This window comes from Rhipicephalus microplus, chromosome 4 (assembly GCF_043290135.1).
Source record: "Rhipicephalus microplus isolate Deutch F79 chromosome 4, USDA_Rmic, whole genome shotgun sequence".
Taxonomy (NCBI): Eukaryota; Metazoa; Arthropoda; class Arachnida; order Ixodida; family Ixodidae; genus Rhipicephalus; species Rhipicephalus microplus.
Genome location: NC_134703.1, coordinates 182162088 through 182174617, shown reverse-complemented (window position 1 = coordinate 182174617; position 12530 = coordinate 182162088). Strand labels below are relative to the sequence as shown.

General features: G+C 45.2%; 1 protein-coding gene across 1 annotated transcript in view; it reads right to left on the bottom strand.

Moving 5' to 3' along the window:
- Positions 1 to 1730: 1730 nt before the first annotated feature.
- ci (transcriptional activator cubitus interruptus) overlaps positions 1731 to 12530 on the bottom strand; it is a 96862-nt gene continuing 86062 nt past the window's right edge. Inside the window, exons 10-13 of the mRNA XM_037423727.2 lie at positions 12321 to 12509; positions 10262 to 10424; positions 9022 to 9126; positions 1731 to 4798 (exon numbers count right to left, since the gene is read on the bottom strand). Of these exons, the coding sequence (XP_037279624.1) occupies positions 2097 to 4798; positions 9022 to 9126; positions 10262 to 10424; positions 12321 to 12509 (3159 nt within the window). The 3' untranslated portion in view covers positions 1731 to 2096. The remainder of the gene's footprint in view (positions 4799 to 9021; positions 9127 to 10261; positions 10425 to 12320; positions 12510 to 12530) is intronic.

Genomic DNA, 12530 nt, shown 5'->3' with positions numbered 1-12530 from the left:
AATAACAAAACCTGGTGCAATCAGCAAGCATACTGTTTAGGACAGTGCTCAAATTTTTTAACCTACGGCAAAAAACCTTCAGGGCAAGAGATACAGACCGACTGTTAGGACTGAATTTCCTTTTCCTCTGTTAAGGCTCACATGTATGGCTTCCAAAAAATGAGAACATGGTTCATGTTGCAATACCCAATTGACAAGTGCACCCAAAGATCACTTGCAAGAGCTAATTTCTTCCATTTGAACCCCAATGAATTCCCACATTTATTCATGGGTGCGATTACCCTGGGGTGTAGCTGGTTCTGTACAAACAAAACGGTCCCTGCTAGGTCAGCTACCTCTTCTAGTTCCAGGCCGCTTGGTTTATTTCATTTCCAGACCAAGTTGTTCTTGCTGGTTTTCATGTGAACTGGTTCCAAGTTGTTGCACTTTCACACTAACTCGTTCTAGCTGGTTCCGTTTCGCGAGCAATCAGTACATGCTGGTTCTATTTTGGACCCAGTAGCTCCAGCTGGTTCCATTTCCAGAGTGGAATGTTCCCTGTTGTGGACCAACTGGAAGGAGCTGGTCCCAGCCAGATGTAGCTGTTCCCATTTAACACCAGCTAAAAAAATCACAGCATATCCACAGAGTGAATAACGATGAGTGGGGTGAACCGTCTGTCCGTCCATCTCTATGAAAAAGCACCATCTATTGTATAAAGGAGGCGTTACTAGGTACATCAGAGGAACGAGGGATTGGCCTAAACCATAAGAAGCTTCACCCTTAAAACCAGTTGAATATTTTCACCTGGGTGGTACATACATGTATTTGTTTGAGATATTTATGAATTTCTTATGACAATTTCGCACAGCACTGATTGTCTCTGATGTTCTAAGAAATAGCAGCAAACTTGCAAGCACTTGTGTAGAAACCTGTACATAGAAACATTGCCTGGTACAGAGCCATTGTGACAGAAGATCTCTAAAATGCAACATTTTATTGTGTCAACACTTACATCACAGATATTGCATTTCAGTGCCTCTACCTTCAGTATATATGACTCGTGCTATAAACATAAGTCCAGTAGTAGTTACGTTCAAATGGCTGCATGCTAACCAAGCAAAGCAGCACAGATCACTTACTTATCCTAAGTCGCAGGGGAATGTACAGCCACACTGGTCCATCTTTGTTCTGGCATAGAAATGCTTTCCCATACAAGAAAAATAGGCTATGATTTTCCAATTTCAGAGTCATGTTGAACAGCAGTTTCATGAATTCTTTAGAGATAGCTAGTGTTCCGTGAACCTAAAATAAATTACAATGCCCCTAAAATCAACATGCGTCTTAAGGTCACACAGTACAGCAGTACCTACAGCGTCTGTGAAACAATATGTAATCCTGAGGCATTAAAGCTTCCAAGTCACACTGGAGCGATGGATCAGTGCACCCTATAGTTGGGTTCTTTTTGTGGGCTTTCATCTAGATAAAAACTGGTAGCTTAATGTGATGTGATGCTACTCTATTAAATATCTTCTCAAGCCAACATGTTGTCTACAATATTCAATAAACATTGTGTTTCCATTTGAGAGATCACTGCTATGCGTAATGCTCAAGCATTCTACCAACATCCCTTGACGTTGCAATACAAAACAACTCGCATACTAACTTCGGCACTATGTTGCACAGTAGATGTCACAACTGTTTCTGGACTGCCATCAGCAGCTTCACAATTGAAGAAAACAGAGACAAAGTGAGTGGGACAAACAATGCAGCTTTAATAAGGCTACTTCATCATCAGGACAGAAAACAAATAATTTATGAGCTGCTGTTGAAAATTTGTGACATAAAAATTGCACTATAATAAGGCAACATTGGTGACAAGGTCGCAACATGGTGGCAATAAGATAAGACGGCAATGAAACATGATTGAATGGTACAACAAACGTACTAGATGCACAAACCTTTGTACAGCTATTTACAAGTGCAAAAGTTATTCCTGAGTTCATGAGAAACCACAAGATTCAGTTTTTAACACCAAAGCTGCACCTTGCATTCACATCTGGAACCACTCTTAGAAAACCTGTCCTTACTTGCCCGCGCGACAGTCAGAAAGCGCTTCACTGCAGCAGCTGCAGGCACTTAGTCTCTTGCATCAGGGATGACAATGTTGCACTCATGTCATTGATAACCATGTTGCTGGTGCACAGGAGAGGGGAATGTGGATGCGGTCTGTTCTCTCTGGCACTCAAAGCCCTAACAGAGTTCACAGGGTTCTTTTGGACAGCTCCTTTGTTTGGTGAGACCTTAGGCGATGGCACTGTGCTACAGTTTTTCGTCGTGGAGCTCTGCTGCTGGTGGGGCTGCAGTCCTTCCACCAACTGGCACTGCTGCACTTCTGACTTGTCCGTAGTGCTGGTCACCTTGTTACAGCCAGGAGACAGAACCATACCCGCCGGAGCTGCTGTGTCTAGCGGCTGCAGCACTGCACTTGCTTGCGCTCCGCCCACTGGTTGGCCAGCGGGAATGGCTGGCTGCACAGTTTGAGGCTGTGAAACTGCTGCTGCAGGCTGAACAGGCACCTGTGGGAAGTCCTGAACTCCAGGACCTTCGATGGCGTTCGTGGCCGCGAGCTGCTGACACTGCTGCACGTATTCCAAGGTTCGCCGATAGGTGTCTGGAGGCATGGACGCACGCGAGGACTGGCTAACACTACGACACTGAATCTCGGGCTGCGATCTTGAGCAGTTGCTGCACCTTGAGCATTTGTGGTTGCTGAGGCTCTGGCTAGCCTGGCTGTGTTGAGCATGTTTCTCCAAACAACTGTTCCTAGCAGAGGGTGGGTAACTGCTGCACTGGTTGCTTTGAGATCTGTGCATGCAAGCTCCCTGGCAGCTACTGGAGTGAGATGTTCCATATGTGGCCACAGCGGACTGCACTGAGGGTGTCTGGGGCGCTGGTGATGGTGGAAGTGGAGCACTCATGGGTGATGCGGATGGGTGACAGACCTGCTGCGGCTGCACGATAAGGTTTGGCTGAGGCATGTGGACAGCACTATTAGGCATTGGCCTGTAGGCATTTCCACTTTCCTGATATGGTTGTGCGTGGTTCATTTGGTAGGTGCCGTGCATTGGGGGTTGCTGAAGAATCGGTACATTTTTGCAGCTTGTTGCACCACACTGACAGTACCAGGTGCTGCTGTGATGATGATTGGGAGAGCGAGGACCTTGTTGTGGCATGCTGGTATGTTGCTGCTGGCAGTGGTTCGGTTGGTAAGGCGGTGGTGGTGGGGGTGGCTGCATTTGGGCATACACTGGAACTGGCACGTGGCCAATTGCTTGGTGCGTGTGACAGTCCTGGGGCAGTGGGTGAGTTGTCTGATGACAGCAGTTTACTGGCTGGTCTCGAGCATGATTATAACTGCCGGAACAACTATGGTTGTTCATTTGCCCAGTGGTAGCAAATCTCTGCTGGTTACTGCCACCGTGCCCATATTGATTTCTATCACAGTAACTAGGAGGCGGCATGTTGTAAGTAGGGTGGTAGCTTGATTGTTGCTGCTGCTGCTGCTGTTGATGATAAGGTACTGAGGCTGAATATCCTGGCTGGCGCATGTGGCCTGTATGCTGAGCCTGTCTGTAAGGGTGCTGCTCTGGGCCATAGCTAGGAGCTTGTTGGTGCATGTGATGCAAATTCTGGTGGTTATGATGACCTGAAGAATGTGGCCCTTGGTGCGTCACATTACTATGCGACATGTGGTGAGCCTGTTGCATGCCTGAATGGTGAGTGGTGTGGTGAGGAACTTGGTGTGGCGTTGGAGCCTGTGACGCGTGACCCATTGGAACAGGATGAGGTTGCTGGGCAATGTTTTCATGCTGGTGCTGCTGCATATGCCAGCTGCTGGCAGGTTGGCAACCTGAAACAGCTTCCTGACTAGCTTGATAGAATGGTTGGTTGGCCCCCATGGCCACAGAGGGCTCTGCTGACTGTGGACACGTGCTACTGCCACAACTCTTAGGCTGGGCGCCCATGGAACACGCAGCTTTTGGCTGGACGTTGGCCACATGGGGCTGATGGCTATTCTTAGGAAAGGAGGAGTTGGAGTAACATGTGTGACCATTGCTTAGCGAGCCACTTGCAGTGGTTGCTCCACAGTTCTTGTTGCGGATCTCATCATACTGGCTCACACTAGACACAGCTTGACTCATGGCAGAGCCTGGCCGCTCCCTCTGTGCAAGGTAGTTTATTAGCTCATCTGGCAGCACCAGGTCATCCAGTTCCTCTACCGCCTTGTCAGTTTCAGAGTTGAGCATCGCTCCCTCATTTGGGTGCTGTTGGTCACCACTGTACTCAGAGACTGTAGCAGGTGCACAACTTGTACTACCAGCAACTCCTTGAGCACAACCACCAATCTGCGTGTTCTGTGAGCCAGGTGATCCCAATTGCGACTGCATGCTGGAAGAGTCCTCTTGCTCATGCAGCACCTCCATGCTTTGCGGTGTTGTGGGTGGCAGCATCATGCTGGCGGTCATGGCCACATTCTGCGGTTGAACAACTAGGTTGGAAGTATTCGCCAAGGTTGGTATGTGGACCCTTCTAAAGTGAGTAGAAAGGCTGCTGATTGGATCATGTGCCCTTCTTGAAGAACAGCCACTGGCTATTGGGTCACATGATGAATTGGTTGCAAGACTGCGCGACGCTTCACTTCCAGTTGAGGCCTGGGGGCTTGCATCGGAGCACATGCTGCTGTAGAAGGAGCTCACTGTGCTTGTGCTGCTACCTCTGCGACTTATCAGCAGGGTAGTTTGACGAGGAGCACAACCTGTCAATAAAAGAACTCTTTTCACTCAAATGCCTCAGTAACTAGGACACTGTTTGAAGCTGCAAGACTGTGAAACAGTGCTTAAATTTATACAACCACAAAGCAAGTGCCACGACATAAAATGCTTTGCAGTTATAATGCAGTGCTTTTTTAACACTTTTACGACAAAACCATCGCAATGTAGCTTGTGATGATTCCTGTACTATTATTCAAAAAGGTGAAGTGTTTTATAGAGAGCACACTGTGCATACTTTGGGGAATGCAAGAGCAGATGAACATTAATTGTAGAACGTTAACATTATTCAGTCACTTATCGTTGCCCCATAGTCATTTCCACTCTTCCATGTTAAGGAACAACAAAAGCATTTTAAGCCCCCATCTGCACTTTAAACAAAGTTGAACAATTGGTGAAAACACAATCCATTGAGACTGTGAGCATGCAGTATACTTACACATCAGTAAGTCTTTGGTAGGACAATTCTATATATTCTCAAAGTGCCCACTTATCTCTTGTGTGTAACAGTAGGTGGAGCTGCCTTAAAAGCAGCTCCATTCTATTGCACCATCAAGCCACCAGGTGATGGTATTGCGAAAAAATGAAAGCGCTCACCCCCGTATGCAGAGATGTTACTTTACACATACTTGACTCCTTCTTCACTCAAGACAGCCTAGCCGCTCGCCATAAATCGTTCTCAAACTTGCGGACGACTTCAAGGCAACTTGACTCGGTCAAAGTCAGGACAAGTTTCAAGTCAGCTGCGGGACTAGCTTGAACGCAACTTCATGTGTTATTCTGACAGGGCTACCTCTCTAATAGATGTCGCGCAAAGGTTGGCTGTTTTTCAGATTGCTTGCCACCCTATAAGCGTGGCATTTTCTGAGGTGCGCTGCCTGCCAAAGATTCCTCGACCCGCTTTACGTGACCGAGGAAATATGATGGAGTTATACGACAAGGAACAATTCTATGCTCGATACAGATTCACGAAGAATGCCGTGTGGCAGCTGCTGGCTATGTTGCCGCTCCATGAAAGTGGGGACATCCGAGGACAACCTGTGCCTCCCATATTACAGCTACTGATGATGCCTAGGTACTACGACACTGGCAGATTCCAAACATTCACCGCGAATCTCGTCCACATTCCGTAGTCGAGAGTGTGCCGTGTGTCGTGCAGTCAGAAAAGTTACGCTACTCATCGCAAAGCACCTGTACACAATGTTGGTGCGCTTTCAGCAGCCGGCGGTGCTTCCTAAAGTTATACGACACTTTTATGAAGTGGCCGAGTTCCCTGGAGTTACAGGATGTGTCGACTGCACACACGTGCGTATTAATAGCCCCGGTGGTGACGACGCTGAAGTGCTCCAAAAGCGCAAAAGCTATTTCTTTTTTGCCAGAACACGATTTTGTCTCTTTTCGTACAAAATTGACACAGTGCTGTGTCTGTGTGCCTCGTCTATCCTTTCGTCCCATCTAGGGTGCTGTTTCTCGCCCAGACAGGCATCGCTTGCAGCACAACAATTCGAAAAATTCCACACAAAAAAGAATGTGCTTCTATCACGGGTTCCCTGACCCTGTGCCTCTTCCTGCATCCGGCAACACAAAATTCGACTGAGGGCAATGTTGTTCCCAGCACTTGGGTGATTCCACGAGAGATCGACAGGGGTTCAAAAGATGATATTTTAGATTTCATTGAGTACAGTGGAATCTAGATGATGCGAATCTCACGGGGTCACGAAAAATATTCGTATTAGCCGAAATTCGTATCATCGAAACAAATAAAACTAGCTAAATTAACAAAGAGTCAGACGTGAACTCATCCAGGCACAAGTACGTAAAAAGCATTTATTTACTTGCCTCGAGTGGGCGGTGCACTGGTCAAGAAAAAGAAGAATTTTCCGATTCTTACAAGCCATCCTCCTGTCCAGGAGTGACAAAAACTCTTCGAACAACGCCGCAGTCATCCACGCCTTTTTGTTTGCGCGATAGACGCACGGCGAACGACTCTCGCGCTTGAAGCACCGGGGCTTTTCGAACTTTCCGACTACGGTCAGCTTAAGCTTTTCCGATCCGTCGGCGTTACAGCACAAGAGCACAGTAATACGCTGTTTGCTTTTTTTGCCTCCTCTGCATGCTTCGCCTCTTAGACAGAGGCTCTTTTCGGGTTGCAGGTTAAAAAAGAGACCTGCCTCATCAGCATTAAAAACATCACGAGGCTCATACTCTGCAATGAGTGACGGCAGATTCTCTAACCAGTCGCTGACAACTGCCTCGTCAGTTTTTTTCGCTTCGCCACAGACGCTTTTGTAAACGAGAGCGTGCCTAGTCTTAAAGCGCTGCAGCCACCCATCTGAGGCCTGAAATCCGTCGATATGCAGAGCAAGTGCAAACTCGTCGGCTTTCTCCCGCAAAACTTTGCCATTGATATTCACGCCAGCTGCGGTTACCTCTTTAAACCAAGTCAGGAGAGTCTCTTCAAGTTTCACGTGCTGAGCGGTCTTCACTTGCTTTGCGTTGACGTTGAACGAAAGCACGTTTTTCATTATGGTCTCTCGCTGTCCAACAACTGTGCTCAGTGTTGACGTTGCAAGGCCTAGCTCCTTAGCCAACTCCGTCCGCTTTCTCTTAGTATCCTCATCGACCTTTCGAAGGATGTCTAATTTCTCCTTGAAGGAGAGCGCTTATCGCTTGCGAGACATAGCTCGTTGCGACTAGGCAAAATGTTGCAAACACAAAGAACGCGGCCCGAAGCACAGCACTGCAGCCATTCCGTCCAACGCCACGCAGAGAAAGAGGAAAAGCACAACAGCAACAAAAGCGTCACCGCCCCACTTGACCCGCACAGTCCGCCGCGTCGTCGCGTCCTCGCCGCCGCAACCAAAAAAAGAGAAAGAAAGGAAACCGTGGCCAGCGCCATCTCTAAACCTAAACCGAAATCAAAGGGCGCAAGCGGTCTCTCAGGTCTCCGATATTGCGCACGCCGCGCGCCAATGTTGGAGGCCGCCACGCGCTGCTGGCAGGCACCGTTGGCAAAATGCCAAACCGGCGGTGCAGCGCGCATTCCGGCGCGCGGCTCAGCGCTGTTCCATTTCGCGGCCGTCAGTAGGGTGGCGTTTATTCGTATCAAAACAACGCGGGCAGAAAATTGATTCGTAACAAACATACTCTAGCGCATCGCAAAGTAATGGGGCTCGGCAGGGACCACAAAAAAGTTCGTATCATCCGGAAATTCGTATTAGCCATGATCGTATCATCGAGATTCCACTGTATTTTATATTTCGTGCACCTCTCACCAGGTAGCCCGAAAGTCAACTTCGTTTTATGATTAACGGCATAACTTACGAGAAAAATAATATTAAACTTCACCAACACGGAGGCACCAATTTCGTCACCTGTCATTTTCGAAAATTGCAGATGCTATAAAAAAACAAATAATATTGTTTCAAGGAAGATATTTTTTACCTGAAATGCGTGTCTTATGAAGAATGAATTCATACGGTTTCAAGTTTGCAGACCTTAAGAAAATATCTTTTAAAAATGTCTAATTTTGCGACAGTTTAAAATAAGTTACGTATTCCCCCTTTTTTTTTTTTCTCCGAAAGTAATGCAAGCAGTGTTTTCAAACTTGACATGTTTAAGGATATAGTGTGTTCATTAGGTACATAAATCATTGCTGCCATAGGGCAAATGTAAATTTCTATATATTGCCTCAAAATTCTCATATTGGCAAAAGTGTACCCCACTGAAATTTGATTAATGAAGAAACCCCATCTTCGATTTTTCCTAAAGTCTCGTAAATATACAACCGAAGGCCATCATACAGTAATATAGAAAAACATGTTGCATTATCTTGTTTTTAGCGACAATATTCATGGTACAAATCAGAGCTTTTCGAGAATGCGCTGATAAGTTGAAAACGCTAGAAATCGGTAGTCGAAGGTGCGAACCAAGTTACCATCTCTGCATTCGAGGGTAAAAGGGAAGGGCAAAGGTGAATCTGTTTTTTACTTGTTTGTTGTTTTTATACCACAGTGAAAAAGGGCACCAAGTGACTTGTTAAAGTAGTATAATGGGCATGCAAAGAGCACCAAACCAAATGCCAAGAAAAAGAAAGGACCATACAAGAAGGCGAACTACCATGAACTATCCTAAATGCTTGGCAAGTGATCTGTCAACTGCATTCAGCAGGTGTCAGATGGAATAACACATAAGCTTATCGATATGTTACCTGGAGTTTGAAATGTGTTTGCGGAGTTGCAAAAGCTGGCCATGCTTTTCTGGTTGTCACCTCCATATGGCTGCCGACTCCCACCATGTCGATGCAGATGCCCACCTGTGGCAAAGAAGCGAGCATAATTTGTATATAGATTGAATGAGCATGCACAGTGTGATATCATGCAAGCTTCACGCAAACACTAAAACTATAGGGCTGCTAACGAATCGAAACAATAACATTAAAATTGCATATCTCAAATTACAGTTTGGAATGATGCTTTCTATTTCTAATTTGGTCTGCTGCTTGTCCATGACTGGTATGATGGCACTATATCATTTTTTGCGAAGTTGACCACTCAGCACAATAAGTGACCTGAAGTTTACTTAATATGAGGACAGGAATTTTGAAAAGATGGCCCTTCAGGTTTACCTTAGTTTGCCTAATTCGAACCACGCATTTCAAAACTTTATCGCAGAACATGTCGTGTTAGTTTCCACTCATTTTAAAGCTTTATCGCAGAATATGTTCTGTTGGTTTCCAGTAATTAATGTTTCTTCCAGCTCTTGAACTGTTTCCTGCACTGGCGATACCTCAGGAATCGTCGCAGAAGATAATGCCTCAACTTTTATCATGTCTGGAGACTAAGGATGCATTATTCAAATACTTTGACTTCCTTGCTCATAATGATGCATTACGGATAGTACATTACTAGTCTGTTCACAGTGTTCTGAACTGTTCTAGCTGTGCATTGCAATCATGGAGCAAAGACTTAGATAATGATTAGTCATCCTAGTTAATTAAGGAAATCACATTAAGTTTGCTTTTCCCACTGTGGTCAAATTTGAAGCCAGTTGAAAGACAGAGGCAATCTAAGATGCAGATAAAGAACAGTCAATTCCTGTGAGGCTGAGAGTCACTGGTGGAAAGATAAATGTGGCAGAAAAATGGAAGGCCAAAATTTTTGTGATAGTACCCCTTCGAAAAATTCAAATCTTACTTTTTTCGGACAGTACACTTTTTTGTGAGTTCACTCAGTGCCGGCACATTTCAAACTGCAATCACCCATATTGCATTCTTGGCAATCCACAGCTTGTAGACTGCATTTGTTTGCCATACCTTCAAATTCTCAAGGCCACGCACCCATTTTAAGTTTTTTTTTTTTTTTTTTTTTTTTTTTTTTTGTACCAGTTCTCTCGGCCTCTCGGAGGTTCTGCTCAGGCTGCCACCCATATTGTTAAGTGTGATCACTTGCCTATTTCACTGATGTGTGGCCCAGGTACGTATGATCCACCTCCGATGTTCTTGAATGGGGCGTGCAGCTTTCCTCTGAGCCTGTTGTGGGCATTCCTCTCGGCTTCGGTGTGGTTGCCAGAGGAAGTTACAGCACACGTGATCGCTGCTGCGAACTCGTCAACCTGGAAACATACGAGTCCAACTTCCTTGAAATCCCACACTATTGTACAGCAATGAAAAAAAACTAAAAATCCACATGCTTTACCACATTATGCCCATTATACAAAAATCTCACCAAGCAAAGACTAATAATTTTGTGCTGTAGTGAAAAGAGATGCAGTTCTAAAGTGTGGCAAGCTTGTCATGCAGATACCATGACAAACTTTCCTGTACCTTATACCATATATTCCTTTGCTTATTAAGACACACTTTTCTACAATATTTTCACTGCTGCATCTTAAATAGCGGTGCTTCTTGTAATCACAAAATGTCGTGCGATTTTGCAAGACCGCATGACAATTTTCCATTTGCACTCACTGGTCGAGCAAACTCACTCAGGAGCTGCCTCACTCAAACTCAGATTAAGCTGCGAGTCTCAGACTGAGTGATTTTGGATGAGTCATATTTTCACGAGTTCGAGTCCGAGTCAGTCGAGTTGAGCAAAATTTTACTGAATCTCATTCCAAGTGGGTCTTAAGCGCAACATATATTTCTCGAGTTAATCTGATTGAGTTCCACCTCTTTTTTCAGACATATGGTCTTATATGTCAGAATTATCATTATCCTTGTGCACGCTTGCGTTTGTACTGAACTATATTCACACATATCTCGATGCACAAGCGTTCATGCGTCACCTCAATGTTTATTGATCCGAGGCACAAGTTAGAGGGTCCCCTCTCCACAAACTCTTAGGATGTTCTTGGTATACATATAAATGAAAAATAATCTTGCAATCAATAGTGTTAAGAATATACTTTTTTCATAAATTTTGCAATATAACGAACTTTTTTTTGTGTACAATGCCACTTTGCTATAATGAGGTATGAGTGTATTGCAGATTGCAATCAAGGATTCCCAACTGCATCTGCCTAAATCGCAATCAACAGTGCTATGTAACAACGATATAAGACTCAATCTCAAAGCTCTAAAGGCTTTTGCTGTCGGCAAGGGGGAGGGACATGTCACATTTCTACGATAACAATGTCACCACGAAGGTCCTGTAAAACAACGAACTTGTCATTCTCATATATACTAATTAAAGGTCATTAGTATAAAATGTGGTGTGAATACAGTGCTAATTGTGGAATGCACCTATAAAGAAAAACGTTCACAAAAACAGACACAGCCCTTCATCATGTTACTTAAAAGGGGCTCTGCAACGCTTTTTGAGCATGGTCAGAAAACGCTGCCAATCGGTTAGAGGCTCCAGACAACACGCGAGCCAAATAGTATAGTGCAGCAACAGTCCGCAATTTAAAATAAACTATCAAAGTCAGCTAAAATTGCTTTCACTTGTCTCGACAAATGACGGAAGATGCTCAAAAATCACTCGTAGAAAGCCCATCTATCAGCCATTGGCTGATTTAAACATGGCACGCTTGGTCATTACAGAAATCACGGCGGGAGGCCTCGACTTGTCCACCCGTGCATGTGTGATCACACTGAATAAGCCGCGCATTCAAATAAAAAAAAATAAGAAAGTGCTCAAATCACGAGGCGTGCGTGACATATTCTCTTTGCCCCTACCATCCCTCCCTGCTTAGCTTCAAGCACTTTCATTGGGAGGAGAGAAGGAGGAATGCAATCGCATGATGCGACAAATCTTTGTAACTCCACTTGCACTGCACAGATTCTTAAAATTTTTGCAGTGTTGAATTCGTGAGGCAATAAACTCTTCCAGTGAATTCATTCCATGGTGAATCGTAAAACTATTTAAGAGCCCCTTCAAGCACAGGCAGCAAAACAGTCTTTTCTGTCTTAGCTACATATGTGGGTATCTCTGTCACTTAGAAAAGACAAGGCCTGTGGCTACGGTGGATGCTATTCCAAAAACACTCTGGTGAAGCATTGGCCCTCACCTCAAGATCAGCGGGGTCCACAACATCCCAGGCATTGTCGTTAGTGTCCAGAGCCTCCAGCTGACCGCAAGTGGTAGAAACACTGTTGTCACTAATCGGTGCATCCAGCGAACCCTGATCGAATGAACCGAGGCCATCTGTGGTGCTTTCTTCGCAAGGACTGCTGTCATTTTGCGGGGAGCCTTGGTCCTAAAAAAAAAGCAAGGAAAA